Consider the following 13,392-nt stretch of genomic DNA (forward strand, 5'->3'; position numbering starts at 1 on the left):
AAGATTCCTTGTGATCATGTGAGGGCTCGGAGCAATGCATCTGTGCATCCGCTGCTACTGGTATTATCATCGTTAGTGATGTGTTAGGTTACGCCTTTACTGTAGTGGAGTGCCAGTTGTAAAAAAAAATTATTTACATATGGAAGTGGTGGCTTTTGATGTCGTTATTTGGATCGTCAAGAACTTAGAACCTTTCGTCTTTACAAGGAAAGAACAAAACTGTTGTACGTTCTAGCGTTGATACCCGTTCAAGGGTGTGCTAAGTTGTGACGGCGCTTCATTTCCTATTTCTCTTTTCTTTGGTGGTTTTTGTTAGAGTCCTTCGGTCGGGAATACAGTGAGAACAAGACCGCTCCGTTTGGGCGTCTTATTTGTTTGAGTTCCACTGTCTTCCGTTTTACACTTGTGTTCCGGAAAATGAGAATAGCGACCATGCGTAAAATGTGACGATGCGGAAGAAAAGGGTGGCTCTGCTTTACCGTTTTTTTTATTTGTACCTGTTTTTCTTGTCCGTAGTGCTTCTCAGAAACTGAAGTATAACGGCGGAGGAGAGCATCGGGATGCAGAATATTTTCATGCATAGTGGACCATCGAAAGTACACGTTCAATTGCTTTCTTTGTTCAGTCTCTGCTATGGGATCAAAGACACGATGTGGGGTTGAAGGAAGCATGTGAACAGTGTCGTTGTGTATTCTTAGGCTCTGTTTTCTGACTCATGAAGGTGAAATAAACTGGGGAGGATTCTCTGATATTTTTTTTATTTTTATGTCAGAGGGGTGCATGTGTGCATGGGGAGCAATTACTTTTTTAAAAGAAAAATGTGTGGTGGGAGTCCAATGTTGTGTTTTCAGGGTACCACATTTTCCCCGGTACAGGATGTTTTGTGCACCCCTTGTGTTTGCTTGAACTTTCGGTTGAGATATGTAGATTTCGTCGGGGAAGAGTGTGCATTCTCCTCGTGCTCGTGTATGCGTCGGTTTTACAGTACCGTTTGTTGGCATCAAAGGTATTGTTGAATGCGGTGAGCAGGTTTAGGCTAAGTAGGTGATGTATGTATTACGAATATGGAATGGGACGTTGGGGGAACCCCCTTACCCTTTTTGTTTCCTTTCATTTTTCTGCAAAGTTCTTTTTCGATATGTGTATTTGGTCTGTAGATATACCGTTGAAATATTTTCACTTGTTGTTTCGGCATGAAGTTGGAGTCACCACACTTCGCAGCGGATACAAGCAGCATGGGTTGCCGTTTCTCTTGTTGGTATTTGACGGATTTTCACCAGCGCTTTTCTTCCTGCAATTAGGTGTTTCCACATTTGTTCTAACGACATGTGTCGCTTATTCCCACCTATTTGTGAAATCATACCCATATTAATGCTGTTTTTGTATTGTATTCCCTTCTCCTTTGGACTTACCTTTAACTGGTGGTTTAGTATTGTTCTTTTCAGAGAAAGATCTGTGGCCACACATGCCACCCAAACGACCCAAGTTGGAGAGTCTTTGCTTAACACCTTCTGAGAAGGCAGTATCGATAACGGACACTTTAACACTAGTTGTGAAAGGCGATGGTGGGGCTGAAGTGCGCGTGAAGGCGAGCGGCATCGCGTCAGCTTCACCCGCCACATCTGAAGCTGCCGATGTCAAGCTTGATCCATGTGTTGAAGTTGACAAAATAAAATTTGAGGATCTTCAGACGCGTCATGTTTTAGGTAAGGGATCGCAGGGTAAGGTGAAACTTGTGCGCCACCGTCCGACAGGTAAAACGTATGCTCTGAAATATATCCACCTCGATGGTGACACTGATAATATGCGTGAAGCCCTCGAATCCGAGTTGAGACAGGTTAGGGCCGTGAGACACAGGAATGTTGTTACGTCATATGAGGCGTATTTTCGAGAAGGAAGGCTTTACATTGTGCTAGAATACATGGACGCTGGAAGCATGGCAGACATCTTGAAACGGCGGTCCAATCATTTTACGGAAGAAATGTTAGCCTACGTCGCTAGAGAGCTGCTTTACGGTGTTGAGCACCTTCATTCACTGAAAATGATACATCGTGACATCAAGCCTGTGAATGTTCTGGCGAACTCCTACGGTGAAGTTAAGATAGCAGATTTCGGTGTGGCAAAGAAGCTCTCCGATGGGGGTGAGGGGACGATGTCTGCACAAGGTTCAGTTATATATATGAGCCCTGAAAGGATTAATGGGGAATTATATTCCTTTAGCAGCGACATATGGAGTGTAGGACTGACGATAGCGGAGTGCGCACTGGGGGTATACCCCTTTACGTCCCTGAAGAACAATATTTTTGATCTACTCCAGGCTATTGCTACGCGAACCGCGTCAATTGACTGGAAATCGACCGGTCGCGAACATAGTGCTCAGCTTATTGATTTTGTAAACCACTGTCTTCTCCCTGCCGCCTCTCGGCCGTCAGCGAGGGAATTGCTACAGCATCCGTTGATTCAGGTAGCGGAGGGTGTAAGCGCTTCTGACGCAGGAAGATGGTTCACCACAGTATCCTGATTCATTTTCTATTCTGTAACGATATGTGAGGTTCATGCTATCTTATATCTGATGGTTTAACATTAGTGGTCAAAAAAAGTGTTAGGTACCATCGCAAAGCTCAATTTCCCCCGTGTTCGCTCTTTGCAACTTCTTTTGAATTTCCGCCTTGTTGCCCTCACGGTTCAAGATTTATGTAGCTATAAGTGCTTACCCCATATATATGCATATATATATATATATATATATATAATTCTAGAGTTACTCGTAATATCTTTTTTGTATTGTACCTTTTTTCCTTAAATATTTTATTACTGTTATATGTAGCGGTCTGTACTTACCTTCCTCTGCATTGTGTTTTGTTTCGATGTAGTGGCATGCCCCCAAAGGATAACAGAAAAGTTACAAAGACAGAAAACGATTTTGCGGAGGAGGATCAGCAAATAAATGATGAAATTGTGAGAGCCAAGTTGCGGTTGGCAGCACTGGAGGCCGTTCATGCGGATCGTTTGGAGGAAATTGCGATGCTTAAGCGATCGCGCGATGATCTCTTGTCTACCTTTGAAAAGTGTGAGGGTGACGCAAACGCAGCAACTGAGGATAGACTTGATATTTTGACTGATTTTACGCGTCAGTACAAGAACGACGAAAAGTTTAAGATTGAAATTGCTACTAGGATGGATGCCACACTCAATCGCTTGGCAGAAGAGAAGTTGAAACTTGTCGAAGAACTAAAGAAGACGAAGACTGAGTTTGAAGAGGCTATTGCTCAGGTTAAGGCAGAGTGCGAGACCCTTTATTCCCGTATTGCTGACATGGAGAGAGAGTTCGATACGATAATGATGGAAACAAAATCTGGAGATTCGACCCAGTAGTTTATTTGAAATACATTTGACGACAAGCGCCCTTGTGTCAAGTCAATTCTTTGGCGAAGTGGTCTTCATCCTTTTGCCCGGTTGACATATTCACGTTTTAACGTAAAACACTCACGACTATATTGCTGACGTTTACTCCGTCGGTTCGCTATTCCCAGCCGCATCGCGGAATATACAACATAAACAACAGCTGTGGTAGCTTCGAGGCATCACTGGATGCCAGTTCCTTTCTGGAGTGTTACTGCTGTTAATGGATAGCTTGGGGAGTCGTAAACCGAGGTAGTTACAAGTAGCTCGTCCGCTTCAGTGTGCTACTTTAAAATCTGTGGATTTATGATTTGAGAGACTGGGTGTGAAATAAGACGCTAAAGAGGAAGACACAACTTGTTTTCGTGTGGCTGTGGTGGGGTGATGCCTTGGCAATGTGGGAAGGAGAAGTGTGTGGAAAGGCCGGGGGGGAAAGTGAGTGATCTCCGTAGACGTACCGCATGAGGCCTGAGTGTTAAGTGAAATGACCAGTCACCGTGATCCAATTTTCAGGTGAACGGCCAAATGGCAGCTGGCACTCGTTGGGTGATGGACTGGTGGCATGAACTTATACTTCCGTAGCGGGTCTGGTTACTGGCAGTATGTTTTACATGGGGGTAATTTGTTTGCAGTACGGATGCGTGCTGGTTCTGACGGTTTGTGTGCTATTCATTTAGTATTGTTGGATTGGTCCTATAACTTCCCGGATCCTTTTTGTGGGGCTATGGTATAGTGGGCTGAAGGAGGAAGGTTGCCTGTGACACTCGAGATTGAAGTTGCACAAAAAATAGGAGCGCTGAACATGCAACAGTTTAGTGAGTCGTAGAAAACGGATATTTTACTCGAGGTGCTTACTAGGTATTGATGTAACTCTGTATTCAGTGCAACGACGATGCTAGTTAGTTGCTGATTAGATTTTGGTGGTTTGTCGTCGCCGAACGTCTTGCTGGGTTTTATGCATTCTCAATACTAATTTTCCCCCAGAATTTGCTCTTATTGCTTGCTCCGGATCACCTTCTTTTCTACGCATCAGTGCTTTTCTTTGCTTTTTTAAACGGAGGGCTTTCTGCTATGCTTGAGGAAGACCTTGAGGCCATACGGCGTATGAAAGCCGATTTTGAGGCGATCGGCGAATTGACCGACAACGAGTTCAGGTCTGACACAACTATCAGTAAGCGTATGAATCACTACAGCACTGTATACAATGCTGCCACGAGGATTACAGGTTATGATGACCCCCGTGACCCGATGGGTTCAGGTGCGGAGGAGCTCCTGTACGTAGACTTTCAGGAGATGCTTACCCGTTACTTATTAAAACACTCCAACTTATCCGCCCCCTCAGAAATGGAGTTATTCGCCAGGATCCTAAAGGTGTGGGAGCGCTACAAAGTAATGATGAAGTGGAACGTGAATGCTTTCGCATATCTCTCAAGGTTTTATATCGTCAACTTCTCTAAGCCTCCCCTTCGGCAGGTTGCTTTGAGGATATTTCATGAGCAAGTATTGAAGAAGTATGTGCCAACGGTAGTTCGGGTGACCCATGAACTGCTTACTGCTGAACGAAAAGGCGAGGGTGTAAACCGTGAGGACGTTCGTGAGGCTATAGAATTGCTTTCTTCAGTAACCGTTGAGCAACGCCAGGAAATATACAATGAACAGTTTTTGAAGCAGTACCTGGAACTGACAAAGGACTACTATGTTGCGCTAGTGGCGGAGTGGGGCGAATCAAGCTCCCACACGGAACTCCTGCGGCAAATTGAAGGAGCATACAACGACGAAGATGTGAGATGTTCCTATTATTTCCCCCCGGAGGATAAGCGTGCCGTTATGGTTCAGGTGGAGGAGGTATTGTTGGATTCTAGCGTTGTGCTGGACAAATTACTGAAGTCAAAAGACGGTTTCATCGCCAAGCTAAAGAGCCGTGAGAAGAACCTTCTCAAACTCTACTACAACTTGTTGTCTAGACGTCAAAAGGCACTTGCGTGTCTAGCAGACTTGACGAGGGATGGGATAACCGCCGAAGGCAGCGAGAAACTTAGACAGTATGATAATAAGGAGAGAGATATCGACTTCAAATCGTGCGTTGTAGACATAATGAAACTTCAGGATGAGTTCCTGACGTTGTCATCAGAATGTTTTGACGGTGACACAACAATGCTAAAGGCTGTGAAGGAGGGCATAGAGCGGGTGTACGCTGATGGTGTTCGCCTAACGGAGACAGTGAAGCGTTTTGTGCCTATGAGCGAGCTACTGGCGCACTATGCTGACTCCATTATTCAAGGAAGCGGGTGCTCCTCTTCACAGGAGGAGGAGTTGGATAGGGTTATTACTGCCCTTTCGTATGTGACCGACCGTGACACTTTCCTTGCACATTCGCGTGATTTGCTCGCCCAGAGGATATTGTCCCCGAAAAAGAAGTTTGATGACAATATTGAGCGCTCATTTGCGCATCGGATTAGTCATTGCTGTGGTGTGTCTAGCACGTGCTATCTTGAGGGAATGCTTCACGACGTGGACGTTGCTGAGGGATTTAGGGCTGCAGATAAGCTGGAGGCGATGGGCGTGAAGCTTCCCTTCGCCTTCGATGCGTTGGTGCTCAAGAAAGGGATTTGGCCACCACGGATCCACAGTGAAAATTTCACACCTCCCCCTATCATTTCCGAGGCTTTACATTCCTTCGAGGCGGCCTACCTTCAAGGCACTAGGGGGCGTGTGCTCACCTGGTCCTATTCTAACAGCAGTGGAGATGTACATGCTGCGTTCAAGAAGGGCCCAAAGACGCTGGTTATGCCCGGCTTGCAGTGTTGGGTGCTTTTAGCATTTAACGGCGCCAACCAACTAACGGTCGACGATGTGGTAGGGCGCTTTGGAATGACATTCGACGATGCGAAGCCTGTGCTACTCTCCTTGGTGAAGGCATCCATCCTGATTAGGGAGTCGAACTTTCCAACTGTTTCCTTGCATGACATATTCATCGTGAACGATAATTTTACTAGTAAACTAAAGAAGATGAAGATAGCAATGGGGAGGGACCAAAATATTGTTGCTGCCCAGAGTGAAGAGGTTGCACGGGAGGTCGAGGAGGACAGGAAGCCCGCTATAGACGCCTGCTTGGTTCGCATTATGAAGAGCCGTCGCGTCCTTGAGCATTCGATGCTCGTGGAGGAATGTAAGGAAAGACTGCTTCCAACGTTTTCCGCCGATCCTAAGTTGGTTAAGCAACGAATAGAGGAACTAATTCGTAAGGAGTTTATCGAACGTGATGCGAACACACCCGGGTTGTACAGGTATGCCGCCTGATGTACGCCAGAGTCATTGCACAGTTCCTTCGAGACATATATTTAAATGACAGGCGGAAGAGCTCACGTGTGGTGCGAGATGTTGTGGAACGAAGGGGGACGGTCATAAACACGGACACCTCACATTTGTTTTACGGGCGAAGAGTCAAAATACATAATTGTCCGTGTGTGTGATTAACTCATTTGTCGTTGCGCTACTGGTGCACCCTCCCAACCATTCGGCGGCTTACATCTCCTTTCCCTTCCTTTTCCCCCCCCTCTTCTACAATGATCGTTGTCGTTGCTGTTACTAAACACTGCACTTCGCCAGCCGGAATGAAGTTGTTCATTGAAGACGTGCCGGTGTTGTTCCCCTACGAATACATATACCCTGAGCAACTGGAATATATGACGGAGCTCAAGAAAGGTTTAGATCAGGGGGGGCATATGGTTCTTGAGATGCCCTCAGGAACTGGTAAAACGACTACACTGTTGTCGTTACTGATAGCTTATCTGCACCACCACGCGGACGAGAAGCGAAAGGTTGTCTATTGCACCCGAACTGTCGGAGAGGTGGACAAAACTGCGAGCGAACTTCGAAAAATTCTGGGTTTATGGGAAACTGAGGAAGTAGGGAGCCGGCCACTGCGCGGGGTTTGCCTAACCGCAAAGAAGAACCTTTGCATCGAACCTAGTGTTGTTTCTAGGAGACATTTAGATGATGTGGATGCCGGGTGCCGCAGCCTTACTGCGCCGTGGCAGACTGACCAGCGTTGTGTGTACTTTGACACCCTTGAAAATCAAGGCTTTGATCTCCGCCCGGGGGCGTATTCCCTGAGCGACCTGAAGCGACTGGGCGAAGAGAATCATGTGTGCCCTTATTACTTGGCTAGGAAGGCGCTAAAGGTTGCGGATATTGTGATTCACTCGTTCCTCTACATTGTAGACCCGATCGTGGCCGAGGTGACGAAAGAGTATATGGATGAGAATACCATTGTTGTGATGGACGAGGCGCACAACGTGGATGATGTTTGCATTGAGGCAATGTCCCTTATTGTCACAAAAGATGATGCGTTTCAGGCCAAAGATAATGTGAAGAAGCTTAATGAGGCTGTCGATCGTATGAAGGCTACAAATCGGCAAAAATTACAGGAAGAGTATGACAGGCTTGTGAATGGCCTGGCGATGGCCGAACTAGCACGCTCCGGAGAGTCCACCGCCGGCGTGTCTGTCCAAGCCCTAAACATACCTCAAGATATTGCTGAGGAGGCGATTCCAGGGAGTCTACGCCAAGCAAATCACTTCTTGGCGTTTATGCAGCGACTAGTTGATTTCACTCATCGTGTAGTGTGCCGGATATCCCGGACATATGTTGCCGATCCACTTACCTTTTTAACAAAAGTGAAGGAGGAGTGTTCTGTAGATGTTCGCCATCTGAGATACCTAACAGAGCGTCTGAAGGTGCTACTGAATACTCTCCAGATAACGAGCGCTCACAGTTTTCACAATGTCTCGTTAATTGCGCAGATGTTCATGACACTTTCCACCCACTATACCGACGATCGGTACGAGAAACCTGGGTTTGTTGTTGTATGTGAGGCGAGTGATCCAACAAGGCCCAGCATCCCGGACCCCGTTATTCGTTTAGTTTGTGTGGATGCTTCTCTAGCGTTGCGGGAAGTATTCGCCAAATACAGGAGTGTGATACTAACGTCCGGTACTCTTTCTCCACTGGACATTTATCCAAAGATGCTTGGTTTCTCACCTGTGATCGCAAAGTCATTCCAGATGACTTTGAGTAGGAAGTGCATTGCCCCTGTGGTGGTGACGAGGAGCAGTGAGAGTGTTAACATTACCGCAGAAGAGGTAACAAGCAGTTTCGTCGTTCGTAAGAATCCGGAGGCTCAGGCAACTGTATCGGCTGCCTACGAGGACCTCTTACGCGGTCTGGCCAAAACAGTACCAGACGGTATTGTTTGTTTCTTCACTGGTTATCAGTACATGAGCGAGGTGCTTCTTGGGTGGCACCGATCCGGGTTTTTGAAGGAACTCTCGCGGCACAAACTCATATTTGTTGAAACGCAATCTGTTGACGACACGGCGACAGCACTGGAAAGCTATCGGCGGGCATGTGATATCGGACGCGGGGCAATCTTTATGTCTATTGCACGAGGGAAGATTGCTGAGGGAATTGACTTTGACAGTCACTATGGGCGAGCGGTCGTGATGTTTGGTGTTCCCTTTCTTCCCCCAATCGATGAGCCGTTGCGACAGCGGATACACTGGATGGAGATTTGCTTAGGTATCCCTGGCAGTGAGTATCGTAATTTCGACGCCATGAGGCAGGCGTCACAATGCATTGGGCGTGTGCTGCGTAATAAGACAGACTACGGTATGATGTTACTCGTTGATCGGCGATTTGCTTTGAACGACAAACGCAAGAAATTGCCAATATGGATTCAACAGTGTCTGAAGGAGAACACAAATCTTAGTGTCGACGCGGCGGTCGCAGTTGCCAGGGGTTTCTTCAAAGAAATGGCCCAACCTTGGGAGTACAAACGGGACCTTGGCACCACCTTATTTTCTGTAGAGACCCTCGCTCGTAAGGGCTTCCTTAAACCGTCAAAAAGTTCGGTGAGTCGGAAGACTGTGGATGAGAGCCGAGCAACCACTACAGTGCCTCCTCCGGCAGAAGAGATCATTCGCCCGGTGAGAGAGCCTGACTACAGAAAACGGTCCCGAGAGTGATCTGATCTATTTCTTCCTATCGTCTTCTGTCTGTGTTGCGGGAGTGAAGGAGTTGTAGCCGGTAGTTTTTGTGTTGGCGGCAGGAGCTGTTACGAGGGCAAGCAGGAACGTGTCTGTAACCCTCATGTGTGCATCGACATTGGGCTCTCGCGCATCGGTTCAGGGAATGTAGAGTGTCGACATATATTCCACTTTCGAGGCCGGTGAATGTGTACCGCTTTTTCACTACATGAGGGTGATAGAGATGCAGTAAAACCGATTTTTGCCCATATTGGATGGGGTTTTTGTCAACTCCCCACCCCCAACGCAGTATACATTGGCATACATGCAGGTATGTGGCTTGCCTTCTACGCCTTTCGCTGTTGTTATTATTATTATTCCCTTCACAAAACAACAGGAGTGTAAACGTTTTCCCTACTACTTGCGTGTATGTGGAGACACACGTGCATTTTTTTTTTCGGCATTTCCTTGCTTCGTTTTTCCTTTTACGTAGCAGAAACACTTTTGCATCGTACACCAACCCCGACTGTGTACCGCACTCGAGTGTATCAATGCCAGTCCGAAAGAAGCAACGGCGCGAAGTGGTCGTGGCAGACGCCGATGCTGGTGACTCTGGTGATGAGGACCAAAAGAGGAATGCAGTCGTTATGACGCGCCTTGTTAGTGAAACTGGGGAACCGGTGGGAACGCAAATCCTCTTGCCAGTTAACGCGACACCAAAGCAGCTGGACGACCTGCTCAACAGCATGATGGGAAAAGAAGCAGAGGGAACGCCCTATGCGTTTTTTATAGGAGGTGAGCAAGTTAACGATAGTGTCCGGGATACGCTCTTCCAGAAGCAGCGGGATGATTATGTTGATACCATGTTGAAGGAGGGAAGGCGCGTGAGACCACAAGACGTGGAAAAACTGACTTTTGAGTTGCCAGAAGAAGCTGTTGTTGAAATTCAGTTTAAACCGCAAGCGAAGTTTAAGGTGCGGCCTGTGACACGTTGTTCGGGGAAACTTGACGGCCACAGTGAGGCTGTGCTTATTGTGAGCTTCTCGCCCGATGGTGAGCTTCTCGCCACGGGTGGTGGTGACAAAGAAATACGGCTTTGGGATGTGCATACACTGACCCCAACAGAGGAACTCAAGGGACATACCAGTTGGGTTCAGGTGTTGTCGTGGTCCCCAGACGGGAAGTACCTCGCGAGTGGGAGTAAAGATGGTTCTCTCATTGTTTGGTCAGGTAATGGGGAAAGTGGCAAATACAAGGGAGCTCGTCACAAGGCGCACTCAGCTTATCTGACCCATGTATCGTGGGAGCCTCTGCATGTGAACTCCTCGTGCAATCGGTTTGTGTCCGCTAGCAAAGATACGACCCTTAAGGTCTGGCATACCGTGACTGGTCTTCAGTTTTCTCTTTCGGGGCACCAGGCGGGTGTGACTTGTGTGAAGTGGGGTGGGGAGGGAAGAATTTATTCATCTTCCCAAGACCGTACCATAATTATTTGGGACTCAAGTAACGGCGCCCCCCGCAGCGTGCTTCGTGGACACGCACACTGGGTGAACTTCATTGCATTAAGCACAGACCTCGTCATTAGGACTGGTGCCTTCGACCATGAGTGCCGGAAGTTCGATACCCGTGAGGAGATGCAGCAGTACGCAACAGCGCGCTACCAGGACGTGTTGGCACGACTTGATGGCCGCGAGCGACTTGTTAGTTGTTCTGATGACAATACCATGTTCCTGTGGTCTCCTCAGCAGCAGGTTACGCCACTCGGGCGAATGACCGGCCATCAGGGTGCCATTTTCCACATCCAGTTCAGCCCCGATGGTACCATGATCGCATCTAGTTCAGCCGACAAGAGCGTGAAACTGTGGAACGCTTCAGACGGGAAGTTCATCACGACATTTAGGGGACACGTGGCGGCTGTGTATCATGTCAGCTGGAGTCTGGATTCTAGGCTTCTAGTCTCGGGGAGTAGAGACTCCACGCTGAAACTGTGGTCAGTATCCAAACGCGAGCTTGTTGAAGATCTCTCGGGACATAGCGATGAGATTTTTTCCACAGACTGGAGTCCCGACGGCCAGCGGGTCGCCACTGGTTCCAAGGACAAGAAAGTTCTAATTTGGGTCCACTAAAAAGTTTAACTTCCCGCTGTGAACCTATAAAAAAAAATAATGCCGGTAAAATAATAGTTAGCACGATAAGGTGGAGGGGAGAGAAGTGAATGGTAAATAGGAGGGCAGTGTTCTCCTTGCCGTGTGCGATGCACGACTGCGTTTAAGTATATACTTCAGCTGCTCTCTTGGTATCTCGATGTGCTTCACATTTTTCTACCTTTGAACGCAACTCCACTTTCCCCCATTTCAAATTATTAGTTACATCGCTGCAAGTGTGGGTTGGTCTCGCAGTCAGTCTGTGGGGGAATATACGAAAAGTAGAGAAGGGGAGTTTTACTTACTTTTACTGTCAAAGTGAAGGCGCATAATTAACAGTAGTAAGGATAAGGATGAGCGAAGCAATGGAAAGCAAGGTCTGTGACGCGACGGCCGTGAAGAAAACTGAATATGACATTCCACAGTGGTCAAAGGGAAACTATGAAATTAACTGGGTTGCCGTTGCTGTGCTGGCCCTCCCGCCACTTATGGGTATAGGGGCCTTGATGGCGGGTGTCCCGCTGCAGACTAACACGCTTATTGTGGGTGTTTTGTTCTACATATTTAATGGTATGATCGGTATTACCGTAGGGTACCACCGCCTTTTTTCCCACAGGAGTTTTACTGCGCATCCCATCCTCCAGTGGATTTGTGCTTTTGCCGGTGCGGGCGCTTTCGAAGGTTCAGCCAAGTGGTGGTGCCGCAATCACCGCATTCATCACCGGTATGTTGACACTTTCAAGGACCCCTATGATGCGACTCGTGGCTTCTTCTTCTCGCACATTGGGTGGATGATCATGAAGCAGAATTATGCAATACCGGCCAGGGTTGACGTTAGCGATTTCAAGTACAACAACATCATCCAGTTTCAGCACCGACATTTCTTCAAGATGGCCATTGCGTCTGGCATAATTCTCCCGACGCTTGTCTGTGGCCTTGGGTGGGGTGACTGGCTTGGCGGTTACTTCTACGCAGCTATCCTGAAGATTGTATTCGTACATCACTGCACCTTCTTCATCAACAGTCTCGCTCACACGGACCTCTTTGGTGCCGTACAAACGTATTCGGACCGCCACACACCGCACGACTCTGTGGTTTGCGCTCTCCTCACCTTCGGCGAGGGGTATCACAACTTTCATCACGAATTCAGCCAAGATTACCGCAACGGTATTAAGTGGTATCACTACGATCCAACAAAGTGGGTCATTCGACTGTGTGAGTTCGTGGGCCTGGCGAGTCGACTTGTGCGTACTCCGAACGATATAATTAAACTGAACGTGAACAAGTTGAAGTACAAGCGACTCCTGAAGCAGGCTGCCATCTTGGAGAGGGAAATGGACGAGTGTGAACCGGCTGAGACGAAGATGTACACATGGGAAGATATTCATAGTTTGGTAGAGAAGGGAAGGAAATTGATAGTGGTTAGTAACAGGGTTATTGATCTCGACAAACCACTCAACACTGGCACAAGCTATACTCACGACAACGAAACGTTCCAATGGTATGAGGTTCACCCTGGTGGAAGGCAGGTGCTTGACCTCTATATTGGTAAAGACGCCACGAAGGAGTTTGGTAGCGGAATGCATAAGCACTCGGCAGGTGCAGAGAGCCTTCTCCATCACCTACAAGTGGGCTACTTGAATGAGTGAAATGTTTTCCCTCAAGGCTTTGTGGCGAGAGCGGTACATTCGGTTCGTTCGCGATGGTCGAGAGAAGATGAAAACAGTTGACGCGCGGGAAACAGGGGGGGGGGTTGAGAAACAATTCAAGTGACCGCAAGTGCGTTATATTTCCGACGTACGGGAAAGCCGGAAAGAGGA

General features: G+C 47.7%; 6 protein-coding genes across 6 annotated transcripts; all 6 read left to right on the top strand.

Moving 5' to 3' along the window:
* Positions 1–1,465: 1,465 nt before the first annotated feature.
* On the top strand, positions 1,466–2,521 carry TbgDal_VIII5950 (protein kinase, putative; the record flags this gene model as incomplete). Its single annotated transcript, XM_011777631.1, has 1 exon — positions 1,466–2,521. The coding sequence occupies one exon, from the start codon at positions 1,466–1,468 to the stop codon at positions 2,519–2,521; it is 1,056 nt and encodes a 351-aa protein (XP_011775933.1).
* A 356-nt stretch (positions 2,522–2,877) lies between these two features.
* On the top strand, positions 2,878–3,375 carry TbgDal_VIII5960 (hypothetical protein, conserved; the record flags this gene model as incomplete). Its single annotated transcript, XM_011777632.1, has 1 exon — positions 2,878–3,375. One exon carries the CDS (start codon positions 2,878–2,880, stop codon positions 3,373–3,375), a length of 498 nt encoding a protein of 165 aa, XP_011775934.1.
* Positions 3,376–4,473: 1,098 nt separating this feature from the next.
* Positions 4,474–6,702, top strand: TbgDal_VIII5970 (cullin, putative; the record flags this gene model as incomplete). The annotated part of the gene is made up of 1 exon (XM_011777633.1): positions 4,474–6,702. The coding sequence occupies one exon, from the start codon at positions 4,474–4,476 to the stop codon at positions 6,700–6,702; it is 2,229 nt and encodes a 742-aa protein (XP_011775935.1).
* A 266-nt stretch (positions 6,703–6,968) lies between these two features.
* Positions 6,969–9,428, top strand: TbgDal_VIII5980 (TFIIH basal transcription factor complex helicase subunit, putative; the record flags this gene model as incomplete). The annotated part of the gene is made up of 1 exon (XM_011777634.1): positions 6,969–9,428. The coding sequence occupies one exon, from the start codon at positions 6,969–6,971 to the stop codon at positions 9,426–9,428; it is 2,460 nt and encodes an 819-aa protein (XP_011775936.1).
* A 275-nt stretch (positions 9,429–9,703) lies between these two features.
* On the top strand, positions 9,704–11,554 carry TbgDal_VIII5990 (hypothetical protein, conserved; the record flags this gene model as incomplete). The annotated part of the gene is made up of 1 exon (XM_011777635.1): positions 9,704–11,554. The coding sequence occupies one exon, from the start codon at positions 9,704–9,706 to the stop codon at positions 11,552–11,554; it is 1,851 nt and encodes a 616-aa protein (XP_011775937.1).
* Positions 11,555–11,925: 371 nt separating this feature from the next.
* On the top strand, positions 11,926–13,221 carry TbgDal_VIII6000 (fatty acid desaturase, putative; the record flags this gene model as incomplete). The annotated part of the gene is made up of 1 exon (XM_011777636.1): positions 11,926–13,221. One exon carries the CDS (start codon positions 11,926–11,928, stop codon positions 13,219–13,221), a length of 1,296 nt encoding a protein of 431 aa, XP_011775938.1.
* Between the last annotated feature and the right edge of the window lie 171 nt (positions 13,222–13,392).

Source organism: Trypanosoma brucei, chromosome 8 (genome assembly GCF_000210295.1).
Source record: "Trypanosoma brucei gambiense DAL972 chromosome 8, complete sequence".
NCBI classification, from domain to species: Eukaryota; Euglenozoa; class Kinetoplastea; order Trypanosomatida; family Trypanosomatidae; genus Trypanosoma; species Trypanosoma brucei.